The sequence below is a fragment of the Oncorhynchus tshawytscha genome, linkage group LG01 (assembly GCF_018296145.1).
Source record: "Oncorhynchus tshawytscha isolate Ot180627B linkage group LG01, Otsh_v2.0, whole genome shotgun sequence".
Lineage (NCBI taxonomy): Eukaryota > Metazoa > Chordata > Actinopteri > Salmoniformes > Salmonidae > Oncorhynchus > Oncorhynchus tshawytscha.
In genome coordinates this window covers 21,454,093-21,480,321 of record NC_056429.1, presented here as the reverse complement: position 1 = coordinate 21,480,321, position 26,229 = coordinate 21,454,093, and the positions used below count along the sequence as shown (strand labels likewise).

The window sequence follows — 26,229 nt, the reverse complement described above, 5'->3', positions numbered from 1 at the left end:
AATAAAGGAAACACTTGAGTAACTGAGGGATACAAAGATTGAAAGCAGGTGCTTCCACCCAAGTGTAGTTCCTGAGTTAATTAAGCAATTAACATCCCATCATGCTTAGGGTCAAGTATAAAAATGTCCAGTTGCCCATTATTTTCACTACCATGGCTACAAGAAGAGATTTCAGTGACTTTGAAAGAGGGTTCTCAAAGGGGGTTTAAAGTGTGTGTGTGTGTGTGTCAGTTACCAGTTCTCAACCCAATTGAACACTTATGGGAGATTCTGGAGCGGCGCCTGAGACAGCGTTTTCCACCATCAACGAAACACCAAGAAGGGTGTCGCATCCCTCCAATAGAGTTCCAGACACTCGTAGAATGCCAAGGCACATTGAAGTTGTTCTGGTGGCACAATGCCCTATTACACTACATTACCTATTACCTATTACACTACATGATTGTATCTGGACACCTGCTCTTTGAACATCTCATTCCAAAATCCTGGGCATTAATATGGAGTTGGTCCCCCCTTTGTTGCTATACCAGCCTCCACTCTTCTGGGAAGGCTTTCCATTAGATGTTCCGAACATTGCTGCGGGGACTTGCTTCCATTCAGCCACGAGAATTAGTTGTTCAATGGGGTTGCGATCAGGGCTCTGTGCAGGCCAGTCAAGTTCTTCCACACCGATCTCGAGGTCGGGTAGGTAGCGTACTCCTGGCATCTGCCAGATGGTGAAGCGTAATTCATAAATCCAGAGATCACGTTTCCACTGCTCCAGAGTCCAATGGCGGCGAGCTTTACACCACTCCATCTTACGCTTGGCATTGTGCATGGTGATCTTAGGCTTTTGTGTGGCTGCTCGGCCATGGAAATCCATTTCAAGAAGCTCCCGACGAACAGTTCTTGTGCTGACGTTGTTTCCAGAGGCAGTTTGGAACTCGGTAGTGAGTGTTGCAACCGAGGACAAACTATTTTTAAGCATTATTCGCTTCAGCACTTGGCGGTTCCGTTCTGTGAGCTTGTGTGGCCTACCACTTTGCCACTTCACAATAACAGCACTTACAGTTGACTGGGTAGCTCTAGCAGGGCAGAAATTTGACGAACTGACTTGTTGGAAAGGTGGCATCCTATGACGTTGCCACATTGAGAGTCACTGAGCTCTTCAATAAGGCCATTCTACTGTCAATGTTTGTCTATGGAGATTGCATGGCGGTGTGCTCGATGTTATGGGTGTGGCTGAAATAGCCAAATCCACTCATTTGAAGGGGGGTCCACATGCTTTTGTATATATAGTGTAAGACACTTTATGTTGTGTCCTTTATTTTGTCAGTTACCTGTGTATGTTATGTGTTAGCATGTAACTGTATGTATTTTGATATTTGCATAATCTCTGTATGTATGAATGTGAATGGACATGTATGGCTATGTTAGTGACAGTATTGTGTGTCTCTCTGTTCCAGGTCTAGCACCAGTGGGAGGGATGTGTGAGCCAGAGAGGAGCTGCAGCATCAACGAGGACATTGGCCTGGCCACAGCCTTCACCATCGCCCATGAAATAGGACACACGTAAGAAGCTTGCCCACATCACCTATATTACCCTTTTACTGACCACGGGACCTGACCAGGAAAATCATCAGAGCCCCAGTTCTAGCCTTCGTTACAGTCATCATAAACACACCTTTGACACACACACCCTTTGGTGTTAGGCTCTGTTTCTGCTTTATGGACCTGCGCTGTTTCAACAGACCACTCTTTCACTGGTGTTACCTGGGACCCCACACAGGAGACCCTGCCCCTGTACCTGGCTTCTGGTCCTGCCTTTCTTCCCTTACACCCCCATGCCCCCTGCCCTTACCCAAGCACCCCTGGGCTGGGCTGACCTGAGCTAAACTTATCCAAAGCCCAACCTACTAGCGAGATTGCTGTTAGATTAGAGCCGTACCAGAGGGAGAAGTTACGTAACTACCTCCATGAGTAATTTCCATCAATTGAGAACGTGTTAATAACTTTATATTTTCTTTCAGTCATGTGCTATTTATAACAAGTGGAACAAGTTACGAGTGTGGCCGGTACAGTATTTCATTCTGGGCCTACCACAGTGCCTGGCAGTAGGCATTTCTTTTGTACCTTCCCTCCAAGACATTTTGTTTTACTTGCTGGCCTGGCATACCAGCCGATCTGCCTCACTTACTCATGCATACATATTTATCTAGGTGTATGCTCCACCGGACATTTCCAAGCCTCTTCATTCCCTGCCATGAAAGAGGATTCTGATGTTTTCCTTTCAAAAGCCATTACTTTGTATCATTTTTGAAAATCCACAATTTCTGCTAAGTAATTGAGTGTGCCATTTACCTACGTGCGGACACAGGCCTCAGAGGTATTTTCACAGGTGGCAAACCCATTGGTGCTCCCCCCTAATGGCTAGTCCAGGTACCTTTGAACTGGATGGGGTGCTTATACCCTGGGGCTGTCTAGACGGCGGGCCTAGTCTTTAACTGTGTGTGTGTGTGTGTGTGTGTGTGTGTGTGTGTGTGTGTGTGTGTGTGTGTGTGTGTGTGTGTGTGTGTGTGTGTGTGTGTGTGTGTGTGTGTGTGTGTGTGTGTGTGTGTGTGTGTGTGTGTGTGTGTGTGTGAGAAAGCACAGAGATACTTTGCTGTCTGTTAAATCTGCACAGACCTCAGAGACAGAGCTCATGGTGTTAATACGAGTTTAACAGAGATGATATATGAGTAAAGAACTTGCCTTTTGCCCGATACCAATACCCCAATATTTCACACATACTCAGTTGACCAGGTGATATATCAACACAGTACCATCTCTCTCTCCCTGCAGGTTTGGGATGAACCATGACGGAGTTGGCAACGGCTGTGGCTCCCGTAGTCAGGAGACAGCCAAGCTGATGGCTGCACACATCACCATGAAGACCAACCCTTTTGTCTGGTCCGCCTGCAGCCGAGACTACATCACCAACTTCCTGGAGTGAGTGTACAGCACATACAGTACAACAAAGTGGAAGCATAAGGAGTTATAAAGTTGATCATGAGTTTATTGTGGGGTAGATTAACTGGGTGCATTCCAAGTGAGGTGACGTCCATCTTTGTTGTGTTGGGACCTCTTTTTCAGTGTCTTCTCCTGTTTGTATCCCTGTAGCTCAGGCATGGGTTCCTGCCTCAACAACGTCCCCCCCAAGCAGGATTTTTTGTACCCCACTACGGCCCCCGGCCAGGCCTACGATGCAGATGAGCAGTGCCGCTTCCAATATGGAGTGAAGTCTCGGCAGTGTAAATATGGGGTACCTAATCACCTTCCTCATCTTCTTCCTCCTCCTCGAACTCGCTTAATAAGGCTGTATGGTCATTTTTACCAGGCAGATACATTCAGTACTGTGTGTGTGGCCCGTGTAGGAATTATACTCCCAACTCTGGTGTTGCAAGCGCCATGCTCCAATCAACTGTCTGATCCATTAGTACCATGTGCAGATTGTCCTCTGGCATATCTTTGGCTCTCTGCCCACCCTGACCAGGGCAGCATGATGGCAGACAGAGTAGCCCCTGGATTTTGACTGATATTTATTTGTCTCCCAGCTAGAGTTTTTTTCCCCCTTTTTGTTATCCAGTCCCACTGGATTTTGTCCCCATGTGTTAAGAATTTCTGAAGAAGTCTTGTGCTACCTTTATTTTATTAGACAGTCTATTTTATTGGCCCAACAGCTGAGTGAACGGACATCTGGAACAAAATAGCACTTTATAGTGTCATTATCATTGATACTATGTAGTCAGAGCAGATGTATACAATAAAATAAAACGCCATAAGTCTTAAATACATTAAGACCACAGAGACCAGAGGTAGTTGAACCAACCTGGTTCCGTCTGCTCCGTGTCAGTGGGCCCTCCTGGCTGGGCTCATCAGGGCCTGTTGTCTCTATATGAGCTGAAATGGACGCACTCTAACAGCTCTCTCTGTGCCTGCAGGAAGTCTGCAGTGAGCTGTGGTGCATGAGCAAGAGCAACCGCTGCATCACCAGCAGCATACCCGCCGCCGAAGGAACCATCTGTCAAACCAATACCATAGAGAAAGGGGTAAGCACTGGGATGTTCCATTACCAGCAGAAATGGGGGTGTTTGGTGTGCAAATGTCAATTTGAAAAAGAAAAAAAATAGTTCCACACCTTGTCCCTCCCCTGTGTGTGTACTTTAGTGGTGCTATAAGAGAGTGTGTGTGGTCTACGGGACGAGGCCAGAGGGGGTGGACGGCGGCTGGGGTCTCTGGACTCCCTGGGAAGAGTGCAGCCGTACCTGTGGGGGAGGAGTGTCCTCCTCCATCCGCCATTGTGACAGCCCCAGGTGAGTGGTGCTGCAGATGGAGGGTGATGTGGATCTCAACTCTGTCTATAGGGATTTGCCATTGGATTCCCAGCCACTGTACGACTGTAAAGTCATGGGATTGTATCTGACTGGCTCTTCCTAACTTCCAAGCACAACTGTTTGTTGAGGATGAGAGACATCAGTCTACCACCAATCATTTTAACACCCCACTATAATCACCCACGTGCGACAATGACAGCCGTAATAAAGTTTTAACACAGATAGTGGCAAACTGACTTCTCTCTGGTGTTTCTACTGAGGAGTTTGATTGGCTTGGATAGCTAACTAATAAAAAGACAGACTGTTTGAGATTGAAACAGGGTGGTAGAGCCCGGCCAGCCAGGCGGGAGGAGAATAGATGCCAGTGTCATTGGGGAGTTTTTGTTAAATTGCACTCAGATGTGTTTCGCCTCTGCTTTTCTGGTTCCAGGCCAACCATTGGTGGAAAGTATTGTCTGGGAGAGAGGAAGCGCTTCAGATCGTGCAATATTGACGTGAGTGGTGGAGCAGAGCGAAGCAGCAGCTCTCTCTGAAAGGCCTACAGTTCCATCACATACTCATCCTGGCCAGGCCCAGCTCTCAACTCAGATCTACAGCTCTCAGACTGACCTAATTAACCGCAGCCTGCCCAGCCCCAAACTAAATCCCTCACTTTGTGTGTGTGTGTGTGTGTGTGTGTGTGTGTGTGTGTGTGTGTGTGTGTGTGTGTGTGTGTGTGTGTGTGTGTGTGTGTGTGTGTGTGTGTGTGTGTGTGTGTGTGTGTGTGTGGTGGAGTGTAGAGGCTACTGTGAGTATTACTGTAAATGACTGCTGGCAGCGAGAGAGACAAGGGAGGGATACAGTGGGGGCCTGAGATTTGACTGACATACAGCTCTTCTGTGCCACTCTGTGTGTGTCTGTTTTAGGAGTGCCCTGCAGGCTCTCAGGATTTCCGGGAGATTCAGTGCTCCGACTTCGACAACGTTACTTTCCGGGGGAAATTCTACACCTGGAAACCCTACAGGGGAGGTGGGTACAGTATGTGTGTGTACCCCCCTCCACAGCAGGCTGTGTTACATCATTACAGAGGTGTCTGCTCGGTGGTCATTGCAGGCTGAAAGCGTCTGTAGATATGGAGAGAGCTGATATTAGAGCAGACACACCTGGAGTTTCCAGATAGAGAACAGAGCAGCAGTAGATGGAAGGAGCTGAGCAGCAGCAGATGGAGGGAGCTGAAAAGCAGCAGACGGAGGGAGCTGAGCAGCAGTAGATGGAGGGAGCTGAGCAGCAGTAGATGGAGAGAGCTGAGCAGCAGTAGATGGAGGGAGCTGAGCAGCAGTAGATGGAGAGAGCTGAGCAGCAGTAGATGGAGGGAGCTGAGCAGCAGCAGATGGAGGGAGCTGAACAGCAGTAGATGGAGGGAGCTGAGCAGCAGTAGATGGAGGGAGCTGAAAAGCAGCAGACGGAGGGAGCTGAGCAGCAGTAGATGGAGGGAGCTGAGCAGCAGTAGATGGAGGGAGCTGAGCAGCAGTAGATGGAGAGAGCTGAACAGCAGTAGATGTAGAGAGCTGAGCAGCAGTAGATGGAGGGAGCTGAGCAGCAGTAGATGGAGGGAGCTGAGCAGCAGTAGATGGAGGGAGCTGAGCAGCAGTAGATGGAGAGAGCTGAGCAGCAGTAGATGGAGGGAGCTGAGCAGCAGTAGATGGAGGGAGCTGAGCAGCAGCAGATGGAGGGAGGGAGCTGAACAGCAGTAGATGGAGGGAGCTGAGCAGCAGTAGATGGAGAGAGCTGAGCAGCAGTAGATGGAGGGAGCTGAGCAGCAGTAGATGGAGGGAGCTGAGCAGCAGTAGATGGAGGGAGCTGAGCAGCAGTAGATGGAGGGAGCTGAGCAGCAGTAGATGGAGGGAGCTGAGCAGCAGTAGATGGAGGGAGCTGAGCAGCAGTAGATGGAGGGAGCTGAGCAGCAGTAGATGGAGGGAGCTGAGCAGCAGTAGATGGAGGGAGCTGAACAGCAGTAGATGGAGGGAGCTGAGCAGCAGCAGATGGAGGGAGCTGAGCAGCAGTAGATGGAGAGAGCTGAGCAGCAGTAGATGGAGGGAGCTGAGCAGCAGTAGATGGAGGAGCTGAGCAGCAGTAGATGGAGGGAGCTGAGCAGCAGTAGATGGAGGGAGCTGAGCAGCAGTAGATGGAGGGAGCTGAGCAGCAGTAGATGGAGGGAGCTGAGCAGCAGTAGATGGAGGGAGCTGAGCAGCAGTAGATGGAGGGAGCTGAGCAGCAGTAGATGGAGGGAGCTGAGCAGCAGCAGATGGAGGGAGCTGAGCAGCAGTAGATGGAGGGAGCTGAGCAGCAGTAGATGGAGGGAGCTGAGCAGCAGCAGATGGAGGGAGCTGAGCAGCAGTAGATGGAGGGAGCTGAGTAGCAGTAGTTGGAGGGAGCTGAGCAGCAGTAGATGGAGGGAGCTGAGCAGCAGCAGATGGAGGGAGCTGAGCAGCAGCAGATGGAGGGAGCTGAGCAGCAGTAGATAGAGGGAGCTGAGCAGCAGTAGACAGAGAGAGCTGAGCAGCAGAGTACTGCCAGACAGTGGGCCCAGAAAGGGAAGAGAGGAGAAGAGGGGAAAGCTGAAGAAAGTTTACTGTCTGGCTCCCATATGCTTGTTCTGGAAAGTCTATCCCCAGCTGGAATTCCTGTGCTTGATGAGCACTGCGCTGGACGCAAAAGATAAATACTTTCGACGACATAACTGCCTTTAATCTACCAGTCCAATAACATAATGGCTTACAGAGAGGCCCTCTCCAACTCCAGGCAACAAGTGCTTCTTTCATCAAGTCAGCTGATTTTACAATGGAAATCCCTTGCAACTGTTAAAATACTAGCTGTGCCATAGTCTGCCCTGCGTTATGGCCAGATCCCACATCCCAGCCCCCTTCTCTCCCCTCACTCACTCACTCACTCACTCACTCCTTCACTCCCCTTTCCTCTTTCTTTCTCTGTCTCTATCCTGCTTTCTTCCCCCTCTCTTTCTCATTTCCTCTCTCCTTCTCTCTGTCCTGTACTCAGACACCTCTAGCAAGCCGTCGGGCTTGACTCAGGCAGCCAAGGACAGTTCATTAAATAAAGCGTGCAGCGTTTTAGCAGTCATATTTGTTTTTTGAGAGGCATGAGCCATTCACATTGTTGCACTCAGTCCAACAACCTTCGCAGGCAGCCTTCCTCCAGCAGGCCCCCCAAGTCAGTCAGTCAGCCATCCAGCATCCAAACCTGTTTCGCTTCAGACTGGAAGCAGGCATGCCAAAGCACAGCACCATGGGAGTTAGAGTTTTCCATCATCCCACCACTTTATCCTCCGCTAGCCTCGCAGGCAACAAATAGTGTACCTGTACCTACAGTGCCAGCACAAACAGAGCCCAAAGTGAGCTTTTCAAACAGTGGAACTAGCTTGAAATGGGTATATTTGGCTAGTGCACAGCCGTGGCAGTATTAGATTACTTGTTAAGGCCCATAAACTGATATGTTAGTGCACGGCTGCTCACCCAGTCTGCAGGGGGGTTGTGAGGGGGGTTGTGGTGGGCTATGACACCCTGGCTGAGAGAAGCTTCCTGGGAGACTTGGTGGAAAGTCTGCTTCCTGGTCCTGGTTGTGACTGCCAGTTGTTTAGGGCATGATTAGCACTTTATTCCTGCTCTCACATGACCAGAGCCTGGCCAGGTTATAATGCTGACCAAAGGGTGGTGATGGTGAGTAAAGTGAGACCATGTGTGTGGTTCTGTTGTGTTGCATTGTGTGGATGTGTGTGTATGTGGGAGCAGGTGTGCTGGTGTGTTTCCGTGCTGAGACATTGATTGGCCTTGTCAGCCAGTAAGATAGCTCAGTGTGGTCGCTGGCATGCTCAGTAAAGTGGCAGAAATGAGAGCACCTGTCAGTGCACAAATAACCCCGCCCCCAGTCCCCCCTCTCTCTCTCTCTTTCCTCCCTCTCTTTCCTCTCTCCCTCTCTCCCTCTCTCTCTCTCTCCCTCTCTTTCCTCTCTCCCTCTCTCCCTCTCTCTCTCTCTTTCCTCTCTCCCTTCCCCTCTCTCCCTCTCTCCCTCTCTCTTCCTCTCTCCCTCTCTCCCTCTCTCTCCTCTCTCCCTCTCTTTCCTCTCTCCCTGTCAGTTTTTGTGCTAGTCTGCATGATAAGCACATTCCTCTTTCACAGGGAATCTGCTGAGAGATGCACTATTTCTGTTAGCTCCCTCTGTTTTTTTGTTGTGAGCTTTTGTGTGGTTGTGGGTGAGTGTGGGGGGGGACTTAATCACATTCAGCTGCTTGTTCTCTTGATGTTAGCAATCCAAATTGTGCTCTCCTCCCTCTAGACCCCTTCTACCTCCCCCTCTGCTTTTGGCACTCGAGTCCTTACAGCTGTGGGAGAACAAATTAACTGCATCGAACATAAAACCCAAAAGCTCATTAAAATACCATGCGTGGCCATCAGACACATTAGAGCAGCCTGCGGGGTTTCTCAGTAATGAAGGTGAACGGCTGGATTCATTGTATTGTGCTTCACCCGAAAGGAGGTATCAGGTCTGGAAGTGCTAAAAAAGCAATTTGTTATTGTGTTGGCGTTAATGCTGCTAACACGACACGGCAGCAGAGCAGCATACGTGTTTGAGCAAAGAAATGATGTGGAAAACAGTGTGTGTACTATATAAATGGCTGAGTTTGGTGTTGTCTCTGCTGGCTGCTGCAGATGAGATTCTATAGGGGACCTCCACAGCTGCTTCTCTGGTCAACGCAAGCTAGCTTTTTTATTTACCCTCCTTTTTCTCCCCAATTTAATTCTTGTCTCATCACTGCAACTCCCCAACTGGCTCGGGAGAGGCGAAGGTAGAGTCATGAGTCCCCCGAAACATGACCTGCCTAACCGTGCTCCTTAACACCCGCCAGCCGCACCTATGTGATGTGTCAGAGGAAACGCCAGCCAGTTGGCAACCGGGGTCAGCCTGCAGGCACTCAGCCTGCCACAAGAAGTCGCTAGAGCGCGATGAGCCAAGTAAAGCCCCACCCTCCCCTAACCCGGACGATGCCTGGCCAATTGTGCACCGTCCCGGCGCAGCCCGGGAATGAACCCGGGTCTGTAGTAACACCTCTAGCACTGCAATGTGCCTTAGACCACTGAGCCACTCAGGAGGCCCTCAGCCAGATTAAAAAGCTAGATTGTGTTGTTTACCAAGAGTATTACATGACACCTAATGAAACGTACAGCTCTTAATAACCTCTGACTTATTTATTATGGTATTGTCAAGTCCTTGCCAAAACACATGGGCTCTTGTCAAGATCTTTTTGTAATGGCTTAGATATTGGACTGACAGACGTAAGGTCCAAATTGAATGATGGATCTCTTACTGTTTGCCTGTATTGATTTGTTTCATGTTCCTCTTCTCTGTTGACCAGGTGGAGTGAAGTTCTGCTCTCTGAACTGCCTGGCGGAGGGATATAACTTCTACACAGAGCGTGCTCCGGCTGTGGTGGACGGGACGCCATGTCGAGACGACTCTCTGGATGTCTGTGTGAACGGAGAGTGCAAGGTGAGACTGTTCTGTCCTTTCTAGCCCTCATTTATCTCCCTCTTTTCCTCCCTCCCATCCTCCTACTAGTCTTGCTGAATGGTAAATCCATTTGAATTCAATCACTTTTTGACAGCACCCCTTTTGAACGAATTTGTACAAAACCTTCCATACATATTTGCCCATTGTAGAAGTGCTCAGAAAGTGACTTTTCATACCTGAATGCCAAAACAATCAGGAGATAAAGGTGGTCAAAGACATTTTGCATAACCCACCATCCTTGCCTTCATCACTGGAAAAGATAAACGGTTGAGATTTATATAATTTTAAAGCTTACAGACATGGTTGTCAAACTATTTTATAATTGCTGGAAATAAGTCATTTAATACAAATTTGGTTATTTTTTATTTTTTTACCTTTAATGTCAATAGTCTAATAATGTGTAATTATCTAATAATGTTCGCATATGTTGTATCTTAGACCATGTTTTACATTATCTACGTTTTTTGTGTCATGTTTTGGCTGATAAATTTACATTGAAATGTTTGTCATTTAACAGACTCTCTTATCCAGAGCGACTTACAGTAAAGTGTGTTCAACTTAAGATAGCTAGGTGGGACAACCACTTCTCAGTCATAATAAGTACATTTTTCTTCAATAAAGTGAAGTCAGCTACACAGTCAAGGGTTTTTCTTTATTTTTACTGTTTTCTACATTGTAGAATAATAGTGAAGACATCAAAACTATAAAATAACATATGAAAAAAATATATATACACTGCTCAAAAAAATTAAGGGAACACTAAAATAACACATCCTAGATCTGAATGAAATATTCTTATTAACTTCTTGCGACTAGGGGGCGATATTTAAATTTTTGGATGAAAAACGTTCCCGTTTTAAACAAGATATTTTGTCATGAAAAGATGCTTGACTATGCATATAATTGACAGCTTTGGATAGAAAACACTCTGGCGTTTCCAAAACTGCAAAGATATTGTCTGTGAGTGCAACAGAACTGATGTTACAGGCGAAACCCAGATAAAAATCCAACCAGGAAGTGCCGCATTTTTTGAAACTGCCTCATGCCAATGAGTCCTTATATGGCTGTGAATAAGCTACGAATGAGCTTACGTTTTCTACGTATTCCCCAAGGTGTCTACAGCATTGTGACGTCTTTTTACACATTTCCGTTGAAGATTAGCCGTAAGGGACCATATTTAGCAAGTGGTCACATGGTGTCTCCCGCAGAAAATCTTGCGTAAAATACTGAGGTAGCCATTTTTCCAATCGCTTCTTATGAGAAACCAATTGCCTCGACGGATATATTATCGAATATATATGTTAAAAACACCTTGAGGATTGATCCTAAACAACGTTTGCCATGTTTCTGTCGCTATTATGGAGCTAATTTGGAAAAAAGTTTGGCGTTGTAGTGGTAGCATTTTCCGGTCGATTTCTCAGCCAAGCATGATGAACAAACGGGAGCTATTTCGCCTACAAAAATTATCTTTTTGGAAAAAAGGAACATTTGCTATCTAACTGGGAGTCTCCTGAGTGAAAACATCCGAAGTTCTTCAAAGGTAAATTATTTAATTTGGTTGCTTTTCTTATTTTCGTGAAAATGTTGCCTGCTGCCAGCAGAGCCTAGCATAGCATTATGCCATGATAAACTTACACAAATGCTTGTCTAGCGTTGGCTGTAACACATATTTTGAAAATCTGAGATGACAGTGTGATTAACAAAAGGCTAAGCTTGTGTTTGAATATATTTCATTTGCGATTTTCATGAATAGGAAAAGTTTCTAGGGGTATTTATGTCCGCTGCGTTATGCTAATTCGTTTGAGGCTATGATTACGCTCCCGGATCCGGGATTGCTAGTAGCAAACGTGAAATACTTTTTTCTTCACATAGTTGAATGTGCTGACAACAAAATCACACAAAAATGATCAATGGAAATCAAATTTATCAACCCATGGAGGTCTGGATTTGGAGTCACACTCAAAATTAAAGTGGAAAACCACACTACAGGCTGATCCAACTTTGATGTAATGTCCTTAAAACAAGTCAAAATGAGGCTCAGTAGTGTGTGTGGCCTCCACGTGCCTGTATGACCTCCCTACAACGCCTGGGCATGCTCCTGATGAGGTGGCAGATGGTCTCCTGAGGGATCTCCTCCCAGACCTGGACTAAAGCATCCTCTAACTCCTAGACAGTCTGTGGTGCAACGTGGCGTTGGTGGATGGAGAGAGACATGATGTCCCAGATGTGCTCAATTGGATTCAGGTCTGGGGAACGGGCGGACCAGTCCATAGCATCAATGCCTTCCTCTTGCAGGAACTGCTGACACACTCCAGCCACATGAGGTCTAGCATTGTCTTGCATTAGGAGGAACCCAGGGCCAACCGCACCAGCATATGGTCTCACAAGGGGTCTGAGGATCTCATCTCGGTACCTAATGGCAGTCAGGCTACCTCTGGCGCGCACATGGAGGGCTGTGCGGCCCCCCAAAGAAATGCCACCCCACACCATGACTGACCCACCGCCAAACCGGTCATGCTGGAGGATGTTGCAGGCAGCAGAACTTTCTCCACGCCTTCTCCAGACTGTCACGTCTGTCACATGTGCTCAGTGTGAACCTGCTTTCATCTGTGAAGAGCACAGGGCGCCAGTGGCGAATTTGCCAATCTTGGTGTTCTCTGGCAAATTAAAAACGTCCTGCACGGTGTTGGCTGTAAGCACAACCCCCACCTGTGGACGTCGGGCCCTCATACCACCCTCATGGAGTCTGTGTCTGACCGTTTGAGCAGACACATGCACATTTGTGGCCCGCTGGAGGTCATTTTGGAGGGCTCTTGCAGTGCTCCTCCTGCTCCTCCTTGCACAAAGGCGGAGGTAGCGGTCCTGCTGCTGGGTTGTTGCTCTCCTACGGCCTCCTCCACGTCTCCTGATGTACTGGCCTGTCTCCTGGTAGCGCCTCCATGCTCTGGACACTACGCTGACAGACGCAGCAAACCTTCTTGCCACAACTTGCATTGATGTGCCATCCTGGATGAGCTGCACTACCTGAGCCACTTGTGTGGGTTGTAGACTCCGTCTCATGCTACCACTAGAGTGAAAGCACCGCCAGCATTCAAAAGTGACCAAAACATCAGCCAGGAAGCATAGGAACTGAGAAGTGGTCTGTGGTCCCCACCTGCAGAACCACTCCTTTATTGGGGGTGTCTTGCTAATTGCCTATAATTTCCACCTGTTGTCTATTCCATTTGCACAACAGCATGTGAAATGTATTGTCAATCGGTGTTGCTTCCTAAGTGGACAGTTTGATTTCACAGAAGTGTGATTGACTTGGTGTTACATTGTGCTGTTTAAGTGTTCCTTTTATTTTTTTGAGCAGTGTATATATTTCAGCTTTATTTCACCAGGTAGGCGAGTTGAGAACAAGTTCTCATTTACAACTGCAACCTGGTCCACCCACACAGACAGCGTGGTGAAGAAGGTGCAGCAGCACCTCTTCAACCTCAGGAGGCTGAAGAAATTTGGCTTGTCACCAAAAACAAACTTTTACAGATGCACAATCGAGAGCATCCTGTCGGGCTGTATCACCGCCTGGTACGGCAACTGCTCCGCCCACAACCGTAAGGCTCTCCAGAGGGTAGTGAGGTCTGCACAACGCATCACCGGGGGCAAACTACCTGCCCTCCAGGACACCTACACCACCCGATGTCACAGGAAGGCCAAAAAGATCAAGGACCACAACCACCCGAGCCACTGCCTGTTCACCCCGCTATCGTCCAGAAAGCGATGTCAGTACAGGTGCATCAAAGCTGGGACCGAGAGACTGAAAAACAGCTTCTACTGTATCTCAAGGCCATCAGACTGTTAAACAGCCATCACTAACATTGAGTGGCTGCTGCCAACATACTGACTCAAATCTCTAGCCACTTAATAATTAAAAATTGGATGTAATAAATGTATCACTCGTCACTTTAAACAATGCCACTTTATATAATGTTTACATACCCATCTCATATGTATATGCTGTACTCTATAACATCTACTGCATCTACTTGCCTATGCCGTTCGGCAATCGCTCATCCATATATTTATATGTGTCATGTTCGTCATATTGATGAGACCAAGAAGCAGCGTGATAAGCATACATGCTTCTTTTAATGAAGGGAAAAACACAAAACAAAAGTGACGCTAACAACGAGTGCTGACATACAACTACACATAGACAATAACCCACAAAACCAACATGGGAAAATGGCAACCTAAATAGGTTGATGATTGGATCCCCAATCAGAGACAACGACAAACAGCTGCCTCTGATTAGGAACCAATTCAGGCCACCATAGACCTATATATACCTAGACAAATCAAAACCCCATAGATGTACAAAAAAACTTAGACAAGACGAAAACACACATACCACCCTCGTCACACCCTGACCTAACCAAAATAATAAAGAAAACAAAGATAACTAAGGTCAGATCGTGACTGTATGTACAAATTCTTATTCATTCCTTTACACTTGTGTGTATAAGGTAGTAGTTTTGGAATTGTTAGGTTAGATTACTCGTTGGTTATTACTGCATGGTCGGAACTAGAAGCACAAGCATTTCACTACACTCACATTAACATCTGCTAACCATGTGTATGTGACCAATAACATTTAATTTGATTTGAAAGGGTTTATAAGAATATATGTTTGACTAGGTTCTGTAGGCTATTTGACTATTTGTGATACAAACTTTGGCAAAACATATAGGTCTATGGGCTAGGCTATATGATGTGTACCCCTATGATTTGAAAAAGTAGCACAAAGGCATGCGCTTATTCTTGCCTTAGAGTGCACTCGCTGGGCATCAGTGATAATAAGTGATAACATTAGTGATGATAAGTGATAATACATCATTCACAAGTGATAATATTGTCACCCATCAGACTGTTCTCAATTTAATCTTGTCTTTACATATACTAAATAATATACGTGTGAAATTAGTTTTGATTGGACCATTATCATGCACCTGTCGAAAACATACATTTCAACCTATGCACTTAAATAGCAAATGGAGGGGGCTTTTCCCACAGTTACTTTTCATGCCAGCCAGGTAGGCTATACTCCTGTTGTAAATCAAAGCAATGTGCTTAATATTTGGAAAGTTGAGAAATGAATATAGTAGGCTTAGCCTATAGGAAGCTGATGGGATCCTCCTGTTTTTATACTGTTTTCTCAAGCCCATACAAATGTTGAGCAACATGAACTCATGGGCTCTCGAAGTGTTTGATTAGATTTTCGATTACATTTGCATTGATGTCTGAGTGATTAGAGGAACAACAAAGGGAGGCCATGCATGACTTAAATGTAAAAAGGAATACATTTATTAAACTAAATACAAAACATAACATAAGCTGTGGATGTCTGTAGGATCAGTAGTGTATGCAGTGTGTGGATGAGTGGAGAGGGCGTTGTCTGGTGAAAACAAACCAAAAAAACTAAAGATGGACAAAGCCAGCCTGCCAGTCAGGGAAGAGAGTGTTGGCTGATGTGGCCACCCTTTATAGTCTGCAGGCCAAACCTGCCCAGGTGTGCCATATCAGCTGACAATCCTCCCAGCTCTGCCCACTGGCCTCCTGCAACGACAGACTACCATACAGGAGATCCCAGCAGACAGAGTGGGAGGGACGACCCCCCCCCCCCCTTAAGAATGGTGTTCCACCACAAACCTGAAACAAAAACAAAACAAAACAGAAACAACCCTCCCTCTCCCACCTCAGCAACCTCTGATCCTAAGGAACATTTTAAGAGGTAGAGAAAGAGAGACAGAGTTGGGGAAGCAAGAGGGAGACAGGAGAGGACAGGCAAGTTGCCCAAAACAATAACAAAGAACTATGGCATGAGAGCGTGGGACAAAGCATCAGCAAGGACATTTTCTTTGCCCTTAATATGGCGAATGTCCAAACTGTACAGCTGCAAAAACAGCGCCCACCTCATAAGCCTCTGATTAGGGTTCTGCAGGGTCCGCAGAAACATCAGGGGATTATGATCTGTGTACACCATGAGAGAGGTGCCACCTGAACCAACAAACAATTCGAAATGTTGGAGAGCCCAAATAAACGCAAGTGGTTCCTTCTCTAACATAGAATAATTGAGCTGGTACGAGTTAAACTTCTTAGAGAAGTAACTAATTGGACGGTCCACCCCTTGGACATCTGCCTGCAACAGAACAGCGCCAACTCCTACATTACTAGAATCTACATGGAGTATGAACGGATCATTCAAACAAGGGGCAACAAGCACTGGGGAAGAGCACAAGTGTCTTTACATTCTCAAATGCAGCTTGACATCTGTCTGACCAAATATACTTCACCTGAGCCTTAAGCAAGTCGGTCAGGGTTGCTACAACTGAGGAGAAGTTCTTGCAGAAGCTTTGAAAATAACCAACCATACCGAGAAAGCGCATAAGCTCCTTCTTAGTCATGGGAGGCGGACACTGCTCAATAGCTTCAACTTTGGCATGCACTGGGTGAACCACACCCTGACTGACCACTTTGCCCAGATAAATGACCGCTGCCTTAGCAAACTCACATTTGGCCAGATTACCTGTCAAACGCGCCCAAGCCAACCTATCAAACTATGCTTGAATACGTTGGACATGCTGAGACCAGGTGTCACCATAAATTACTACGTCTTCCAAGTACACCGCACATCCATCCAGAGCAGAGACAACACGGTTCATGAGGCGCTGAAATGTTGCAGGTGCATTACGCAAACCAAAAGGCATAACTATATAAGAATGCAGTCCAGACGTTGTGATGAAAGCACAAATCTCCCTTGCTCTAGGAGACATGGGGACCTGCAAGTACCCTTTTAGAAGATCAAACTTGCTCACAAATTTTGCAGAATCCACTTGATCAACACAATCCTCCATAAGAGGAAGAGGAAAGGAATCAGGCTTCGTAATGTTGTTAACTTTAAGATAGTTTATGCATGGCCTAAAAGATGCATCAGGCTTCTTGACTAACAGACAAGGGGAAGCCCAACTGGAACAAGAATATTCAGCAATATCGTTATCCAACGTGTACTTGAGTTCTGCGTCTAAGTGCTTGCGCCTCTCAGGAGAAACACGGTAGAAGTGCTGCCTTATTGGCTAAGCATCTCCGACATCAACATCATGCTCAATGAGATGAGTATGAGAGGGCGTATCAGACAACAGTGCAGAATAACTTTCAATGAGTTCAATTAACTCAGCACTTTTAACGTTTACCGTGTTGTATGGTGAAAACAGACCAGAAAACCAAAAGGTGGTGGAAGCCAGCCTGACAGTCAGGGAAGAGAGAGAGTGTTGGCTGATGTGGCCACCCTTTATAGTCTGCAGGCCAAACCTGCCCAGGTGTGCCATATCAGCTGACAATCCTCCCAGCTCTGCCCACTGGCCTCCTGCAACAACAGACTACCAAACAGGAGATCCCAGCAGACAGAGGGGAGGGACGTCACAAGCATGAACCTGCAGGAGCAAGTCACTGCTTTGATGTTTGCAGAGAACAGCAGGATGTTGTCCAGGGTCACGCCAAGGTTCTTTACACTCTGGGAGGGTGACACGATGGAGTTGTCAACCGTGATGAAGAGGTCTTGGAGTGGGCAGGCCTTCCACGGGAAGAAGCGCAGTTCTGTCTTGTTGAGGTTGAGCTTGAAGTGTTGGGCCGACATCCAAGCTGAGATATCTGCCAGGCACACAGAGATTTGTGTCTCCAGCTGGGTATCAGAAGGAGTGACGAAGAAAAGTAGTTGAGTATCATCCGCATAGCAATAACAGGAGAGACCATGTGAGGATATGACAGAGCCGAGTGACTTGGTGCATAGAGAGAAGAGGAGAGGGCCTAGAACCGTACCCTGGGGGACACCAATAGTAAGAGTACGTCATGCAGGTTGTCGGTCGGCCGGACGTCAGTAGTCGCAGGATTAGTGAGGTCATAGGATGCAGAAAGGGAGGATAGTAGGATCGAAGAGGCAGAATCAGGAGACAGGAGGGAGAAAGATTTAGCAGAAGGTAGAGATGATAGGATAGAAGAGGAGAGAGTAGTGGGAGAGAAAGAGCGAAGATTGTGATGGTACATTACCATTTTGAGTAGGGACTGAGTGGTTGGAGGAGAGGGAGACAGAAAAGGAAACAAAGTGGTGATCAGAGAGCTGAAGGGGGGTTGCCGTGAGATTAGTAGATGAACAGCCTCTTGTAAAGATGAGGTCAAGCGTAGTGCCTGCCTTGTGAGTGGGAGGAGACTGGGAAAGGGTGAGGTCAAAAGAGGCAAGGAGGTTGAAGTCACCCAGTATGAAGAGCAGTGAGCCATTGTCAGGAAATGAGATTATCAAGGTCTCAAGCTCATTGAGGAACTCTCTATGGGGCACCTGGTGGGTGGTAGATGACAGCAATGTTAAGCTTGAGTGGACAAATGACAGTGACAGATAGGGCTGTGCCGGTCATGAAATTTTGTCGGCTAGTTATTGTCATGCAAAAGACTACATGTCTCATGGTAATTGACCATTTATAAACAAACTCATTTAGCATCTCTAGGCCCACACACACAAGCTGCTGCTGTGTGCCTTTGGAACATGTACATTTTAACCAGTCTAATACATCTATTTAATATACACCATAACAATAAATCCATTATTATTTTAAGTAGGTCTAAAGAAACATTATGATCTCAAGAAAATGTATTTCAGATGAACAGAATATGATTTGGCCTTGTGTATGTTATCTGGCTATGCGCCATGATATAGGCTGATATAGGCTGATATAGGCTGCACACACTGTTCTCTAATCAGGTGACCATATTATCACCCATCAGACTATTCTCAATGCAATATTGTCTTTACTAATATGTTAAATTAGTTTGGATTTAGAATGGCCCATTATCAAATGAGCATGAACAGGAGCAGGAGAAAAAAAGACCTGTCTGTTAGTTCAGGTAGGCTACTCCGGTCCGATTATTTAACTCAGTGCATCAACCACATCAACCAAGCCTCTCACTGCGTGACAGGAGATATTCTGCCCTTTATGCAGTGGTGGAAAAAGTACCCAATTGTCATACTTGAGTAAAAGTAAAGATACCTTAATAGAAAATTACTAAAGTGAAAGTCACTCATTAAAATAGTCTAAAAGTATTTGGTTTTAAATATACTTAAGTATCAAAAATGCTAAAATGTACTAAAATGTGGCCGTGCAGACTGGGGGCCTGGCAGATCAAAAGTAAAAGTATAAATAGGGGGCGTAATATATGGGGCATAATTTGCGGTAGGCTATGTATTGTATAACGAACTCCACAATCATTATTTTAATTCTGTTTTTTTTTTCAGACTTGTGCTCATATAGACCTTTGCATATGTATAAGCTCTAATATGTATATTGTGTTTTGAATGAATCTTCACCTTACAAAGCGCTGGCCATTTCGTTGTGTTAGGCTTTGAAACAACATCCACAATGACCATGTTTTACACTCAGTTTCAACCTGTTGTTGAATACAGTGAGGTGAGTTTTGAAACCACAATACTGTTTTGATGATAAGTGTTTGATGTGATTTTTTTATTGCATTGATGTCAGAGTGGTTAGAAGGACAATAGAGCCCTGAGTACCAGGCCATTATGACCCGATGGAGGGACAATAGAGCCCTGAGTACCAGGCCATTATGACCTGATGGAGGGACAATAGAGCCCTGAGTACCAGGCCATTAGGACCTAATGGAGCTCTGGCTGCGCTGGCTCTGGCTCTCATGTCTGGCTGCGCTAAACAGGCGGGAGGCTCCGGCAGCGCTGTAGAGGAGAAAGGCTCTGGCTGCGCTAAACAGGCGGGAGGCCCGGCAGCGCGCCGAGAGGAGGTGCTCTGTGCGCTAAACAGGACAATAGAGCCCTGAGTACCAGGCCATTAGGACCTGATGGAGGACAATAGAGCCCTGAGTACCAGGCCATTAGGACATGCTGGAGGGACAATAGAGCCCTGAGTACCAGGCCATTAGGACCATGATGCTGGACAATAGGCCCTGAGTACCAGGCCATAAGGACCTGATGGAGGGACAATAGAGCCCTGAGTACCAGGCCATTAGGACCTGATGGAGGGACAATAGAGCCCTGAGTACCAGGCCATTAGGACCTGATGGAGGAACAATAGAGCCCTGAGTACCAGGCCATTAGGACCTGATGGAGGAACAATAGAGCCCTGAGTACCAGGAGTTGGATACTACCAACACATGTCCTGACTGCATAAAAGGAGATTATCGTGACTCAATGGTCATGTAGAATTTTACTGCGGTCATGACTCATGAGTGCTGGTTTGGCGGTAATACGGTCACCACAACAGCATATAATTAAAATGACAAGATGGAAAAGTGAGGGAGGGAGAAATGAGCAGCCCTGTGCAACCACCGCGATGACCAGATGCCCTCGGACTATGAAAGAAAACGTAGTCAGATGAAGAGAGAGCAGCTGGAGTAGCAGTGTTCTCTAGGTTGGTCCATGTCTCCATCAGGGCCAAAAAGTCTAGTGACTAAAGGGCAGCATAGGCTGAGATGAACTCTGTTCTGGACCGCAGATCAGCAGTTCCAAACGCTGCCAGAGACTAGGAATTCCACATGGGTTTTGCGCACAGGGTGCAGTAAATAAATGTACTAAAACGGAATCAAATTGAAATTTCAATGTTCAAATGGTACCACAAAGACGGTTGGAGTTCCACACAGAGAATCTTGACTTGAATGGGAATATCTGTTGTTTTAAGTGATACTGTCAATCTTCCATAGGAAACCTATTGAAATCATAGAAATATAGACAATAGAATAGACATTTCAGTTAACATTTGATGGTAGGTGGATCAGCAGTCATCTTTGTGGTAGTAATTAGAAGTTAAAAGTTCAATTCACATTCCAATGGTGTACCAACTAAATTGCAGTGGTCTAAAGGGATAGGTCCATTCTATTAATTATATTTCTATTATTGAAATGACACCCGACCTGTATTCAAGAGCATGTTGTGTCTCAACCGGCAAAACACAAAAACTTAGATGATGGGAAATAGGGTTTAAACTCCAACCATTTTAAACAATCTGTGTTTAACGTCACTTTAAATATTGGCGTTAAAGGTTTAAATACTACACAAAAAAAATATTTTTTTCCTAATGTTTTTCAAGAAATAGTAATATAGCTTGACAACACTGTTTGTAAGCTTTTAAATTATATAAAACTCAACTGATTATCTTTTCCAGTAATGAAGACATGGATGTCTCATGGTATGGTTTGAGCATCTTTATCTCCTGAATGTTTTGTCATTCAGGTCCAAAATGTCACTTTCTGACCACTTCTTCCATGGGCAAACATGTCTGGAAAGTTTTGTTTAAATCAAAAGGGATTCTGTCAAAAAGTGATTGAATTCAAATGGATTTTCCCTGAAGTAGTAGTCCCTTTCAGATGGTGGTGCTCACTGCTCACACAAACAATGCCAATTATTCCCCCATCCTGTTGTTTTTGGATGGCTTCAGAGCCTGTCAAGAGCCAGGAGGGGAGGAGGAAAAAACAAGATACACTTGCTGCAGTGAATGACACCAAACCACAAAACATCTGAATTGTTGTTTTGTGGCTTCCTGCAGCTATGTGGAGCAGAGCTGGATTTCATTAGGCAGTTGAACGTCCATCACTCTGCTCTCTTGTGCTTTGTTTGGAGCAGTCTCAGGGCCTGGGCACATGGAGGATTGGGAGTGGAGTCTCTGGGCTCGTCCAGACTCAGAGAGAAGCCTGTTTATCAACAGCTCAGCTCTGTTCTCTCTTCTCCTCTCCTGCTCTCCTCTCCTCTGTTCTGCTCTGTTCTGTTCTGTGTGCAGCAGGAACTCAGTGACCCACCAGCTCAGCTGTCTGCACTGCTGGCTGTTACACACATTCACAGCAGCCGCTGGCCACTCTCCCTCTATCTCTCCCTCTGTTGCTTTCTCTCTCTCTCTCTCTCTCTCTCTCTCTTTCTCTCTCTCTCTCTCTCTCTCTCTCTCTCTCTCTCTCTCTCTCTCTCTCTCTCTCTCTCTCTCTCTCTCTGTGTTTCTTACTCTCTCTGTCTCTCTGGGTCTCTCCTATTCTGGAATTCTCACTTCTCATCTCTCTTATCTGGCTCTTTTTCTAGCTCTCTCTGTTTCTTTCCCTATCAAATAAAATCAAATCAAATGTTATTTGTCAATGTGCAGGGGTACAGGTTAGTCGAGGTCATTTGTACATGTAAATAGGGGTAAAGTTACGATGCATCATACTCTCTTTCATTATTTCTCACAGTTTATTATATATCTCCCTATTTCTTTCCCCCATCTTTTTCTTATATATATTGTGAATATAAAAAGACGAAAACAGTGAGGATAAAAATGTAAGAATTGTTTGCAGGATCCAGAGAGTTTTATTTGAGGCAAGAGAGACAGAGGGAACAGCGCGAGAGAGATGTGGGCTTGGAAACACATGGCGTTTAGTGGTCGCTCAAAGAACACATGTTCCTAACATGGGCAGGCTGAAGTAGGCTGCCTGGCCTGGCCCAGGCTCACCAGGGGACGTGTCCCAGAGCCCAGAGTCTAGCAGTCTGAAGGGCTGGGGCCCGGCTTGGAACAAGTGTCTGTCCTCCCATTACTAAGGGGAAATGGCTTCCACATTGGTAGTTAATGGAACTAAGACCTGCCTGGGTCAACAGGGTTTGAAGTGCCCCAGGGTTGCTCTATCCATCCATTCACATGTTAGAGTTACTGTACAGCGCAGGAGGTCAATTTAGACCTACATTTGTGTTTATGTTGGCTTGAACTGACTGTTGGTAGTACAGGTTGTGTTTTAGGAACGTTTCCTGGCATCCTGTGGTGTCAGTGTTTTAGTTAGGCATCTGGGAAACATTGCAATCAGCCTCACTTCTGCTGCTGAAAGTACTATGTGCCGTGTTCTATTCTCTCTATAGAGGCTAGTGGTTGTGTCTGTGTCCCTCTGTTTTCCTTCTGCCTGCTCCCTCTGACCTGTGACCCCTGTCTGTCTCCCTGCAGCATGTGGGCTGTGACCGGATCCTGAGCTCGGACGTGCGCGAGGACCGCTGCCGGATGTGCGGGGGTGACGGGAGCAGCTGTGAGGCCATCGAGGGCCTCTTCAATGACTCCCTGCCTGAAGGAGGTACGGTGTGATATACAGAGCAGGAGTCCCTTCACCACAATATTGCTAGGAAGAAATCTTAATCCTGTTCTTTGAAGCTTACTGCACTATGGTGGTCTCTACAGTAAGAGTTACACTATAAACCCCAGCATACAGTACAGTATGTGGGCACAGTTACAGTAGTGGTAGTGCAGTGGCAGGAGGTATCAATAACTCTCTGAGTAAGGGGGTTGTGGGCTGAGGAGTGGGGGGTTCAGAGAGCCCAGGGCTGGGGGGTGGTGGTGGGCCCCTCTCTCGGCAGGGCAGGCATGGACTGACAGACACTGAGGGGACTGTTCTTTTCCAAGCCTTGGTAGCAGGACACGTCTCTCCTTTTAAAAAACCCTGATTGCTGCGTTTCTTTCCTCGCACGCTCCACTCCCTCCAACACCACTTCTAGAACAGGCCAATAGCACATACTGTACCTCAATTAGACTGGGGAATAGAACTGAAAAACACAAATAAAACGTCAAAGAAGAAAGGGCCTGTGTTTTGGACCAGGGAGCTCCAGCGACGTTCTGAGAATGAGATGTAGTTACGTTTGAGGCATCCACAAGAGAGATTATGCAACCTAATTGTTTTATGGAAATTCTAACAACGCGTGCATGCATTTGTGCATTTGGATTCTGACACAAGCTAAATATGTGTTGGACTACTGCCTTGCAATGTGAGTTAGGAGTCCTCAGACATTCTGAAAGTAATGTATAATTATCTGTTCACATGCGAGCTCTCTAGTTGCATGAGCTACTTAATCTAACAGTTAATCATATAGAGTTACTGGTGAATATCTACAGTACACGTGCCTTGCCCTGCCAACACCCCCCCCCCCTTCCCTCCCTCCTGTAGGTGCAGAATGACCTTTTTTTCCGGTACCTATTCCAGTCTAAACACTTTGGCCGTGATTAATGGTTCGTGATGAATTCTGTGGAAGCAAGTCAGGGGAAAACTGATACAGCCCAACCAGATGACACAGAATTAACCATCAGAGTCTCTTAGAAAACCAAGCGGTTGTCAAGGGCTTAAGGAAGGCTCAGCCTATAGCTGCTCAGTTCTGATCAGGAGACACTCCCGAGGTCTCGGTTCCATCATTCCATCATAGTGACGGTTGGAAGGCTTGTGGTCCTCTGTCCAATTATAGAGCCGTGGGTCATACGTGATGCTGCATAAACCTTATGCCTTCTTTTATTTTTTGTTTTATTGAACCTTTATTTAACCTGGCAAGTCAGTTAAGAACAAATTCTTATTTTACAATGACGGCCTACCCCGGCCAACCCCCCCAACCCCCCTACCCCCGGCCAACCCCCCCTACCCCCGCCAACCCTCCCCTACCCCCGGGCCAACCCTCCCCTACCCCCCAACCCTCCCCTACCCCCGGCCAACCCTCCCCTACCCCCGGCCAACCCTCCGCCCCCCTACCCCCGGCCAACCCTCCCCTACCCCCGGCCAACCCTCCCTACCCCCGGCCAACCCTCCCCTACCCCCGGCCAACCCTCCCCTACCCCCGGCCAACCCTCCGCTACCCCCGGCCAACCCTCCCCTCCCCTACCCCCTCCCCTAACCCCGGCCAACCCTCCCTAACCCCGGCCAACCCTCCCCCCCCCCGGCCAACCCTCCCCTAACCCCGGCCAACCCTCCCCCTACCCCCGGCCAACCCTCCCCTACCCCTACCCTACCCCCGGCCAACCCTCCCCTAACCCGGACGACGCTGGGCCAATTGTGGACCACCCTATGGGTCTCCCGATCACAGCCAGTTGTGATACAGCCCGGGATCGAACCAGGGTCTGTAGCAATGCCTCTAGCACTGAGATGCAAAGCCTTAGACCGCTGCACCACTCAGGAGCTAAATATGCTCTAATAATAAGGGGACAATGAGGGAGGGGTGAGTGGGTTTTTCCTGCACCCGCTCGGGGGGAATTGCAGGTGGGCACGTGGCAGACAGTTTTAGGTGAAGTTCAGCCAGTGTGGGTTGTGGTAGCCCTGCGACTGCGGAGCCAGACAGGTCTATTCTAGGCCCTCTCCCTCCACGACAGCAGCAGCTCTCCTCCCTCCACCCATCTACCTCCCCCCTCTGGAACCCTCAGAGTGGACACACCCTCCTGAGGTGGCCGCAGCTCAGTGGCTGGGACCACAATGGCCATCTCAGCCTGGGCCTACAGCCTGCCCGACCGCCTGACAGGTCTATTCTGGGTCTGGGCTGATTTATGAGCCACAGAGTGCTCAGTCATGTCTACAGGTTTTTTTTAATGTCTCTGAGGCTCAGACCAATCCTCACTCCTAGGAGGGTTTAAATAGGGTTAGTTGTCAGGCACTAACCAAGCAGCAAAGCTGGTGTTCTGGGGAGGTTGTTCTGGGCAGGTGTTCTGGGCTGGTGTTATGGGGAGGTTGTTCTGGGCTGGTGTTCTGGGCTGGTGTTCTGGGCTGGTGTTCTGGGCAGGTTGTTCTATCTAGTGATTTACACCTAAGAGTGATGATGGTGCCATATTCTCCTGTGCCTCTGCAACCTTACTACTCCCATCTGGTGTCTGCATTCTCACCTGAGTTATCACCTCCTCCATCTCTCTTTTAGCTGTTCTCTCTCATCTATCTTTCTAGGTTTTCTCTTTCTCCTCTCCATCTGTGTAGTCTACCTGCTCTTCATCTCTCAACCCCCCCATATCTCTCTCTGTCTCTCTCCCCCCTCTCTCTCTCTCTCTCTCTCTCTCTCTCTCTCTCTCTCTCTCTCTCTCTCTCTGTCTCTCTCTCTCTCTGTCTCTCTCTCTGTCTCTCTCTGTCTCTCTGTCTCTCGCTCTCTCTCTCTCTCTCTCTCTCTCTCTCTCTCTCTCTCTCTCTGTCTCTCTCTCTCGCAGTCTGTGCAGTCTGTAACTCTGGCAGTGGTGGAGGGTTACTCAGGGGTTAAGGGCTGGGGGTTTATTGCTCTTTGGCTCTCTGTTTACCACACAGGCCCCTGATTGTTAACAGAAAAACCTCTCCCTCTCCGGCCGCCAGGAACCGCAAGTACAGAGCTGGGTTACTGAAATTACTCACAGCACCGACTGCTACTCCAGAGAGGGGTCAAAAGCCAAGCCTCTCCTTTCCTCAGCGGTCGCACCATTGGAATGGATTATTAAATTATTTATTCTGTTTTTTTATGCAAGGCTGAAGTTATTTACAGGGCTGTGGTGGCTGGCTG

General features: G+C 47.2%; 1 protein-coding gene across 1 annotated transcript in view; it reads left to right on the top strand.

Moving 5' to 3' along the window:
* Positions 1-26,229, top strand: part of LOC112261865 (A disintegrin and metalloproteinase with thrombospondin motifs 10-like) — a 54,829-nt gene that overhangs the window by 21,712 nt on the left and 6,888 nt on the right. The window contains exons 9-17 of the mRNA XM_042309863.1: positions 1,446-1,551; positions 2,821-2,967; positions 3,139-3,280; positions 3,960-4,067; positions 4,186-4,331; positions 4,783-4,846; positions 5,258-5,360; positions 9,760-9,893; positions 22,919-23,042. Coding sequence (XP_042165797.1) covers positions 1,446-1,551; positions 2,821-2,967; positions 3,139-3,280; positions 3,960-4,067; positions 4,186-4,331; positions 4,783-4,846; positions 5,258-5,360; positions 9,760-9,893; positions 22,919-23,042 — 1,074 coding nt within the window. The remainder of the gene's footprint in view (positions 1-1,445; positions 1,552-2,820; positions 2,968-3,138; positions 3,281-3,959; positions 4,068-4,185; positions 4,332-4,782; positions 4,847-5,257; positions 5,361-9,759; positions 9,894-22,918; positions 23,043-26,229) is intronic.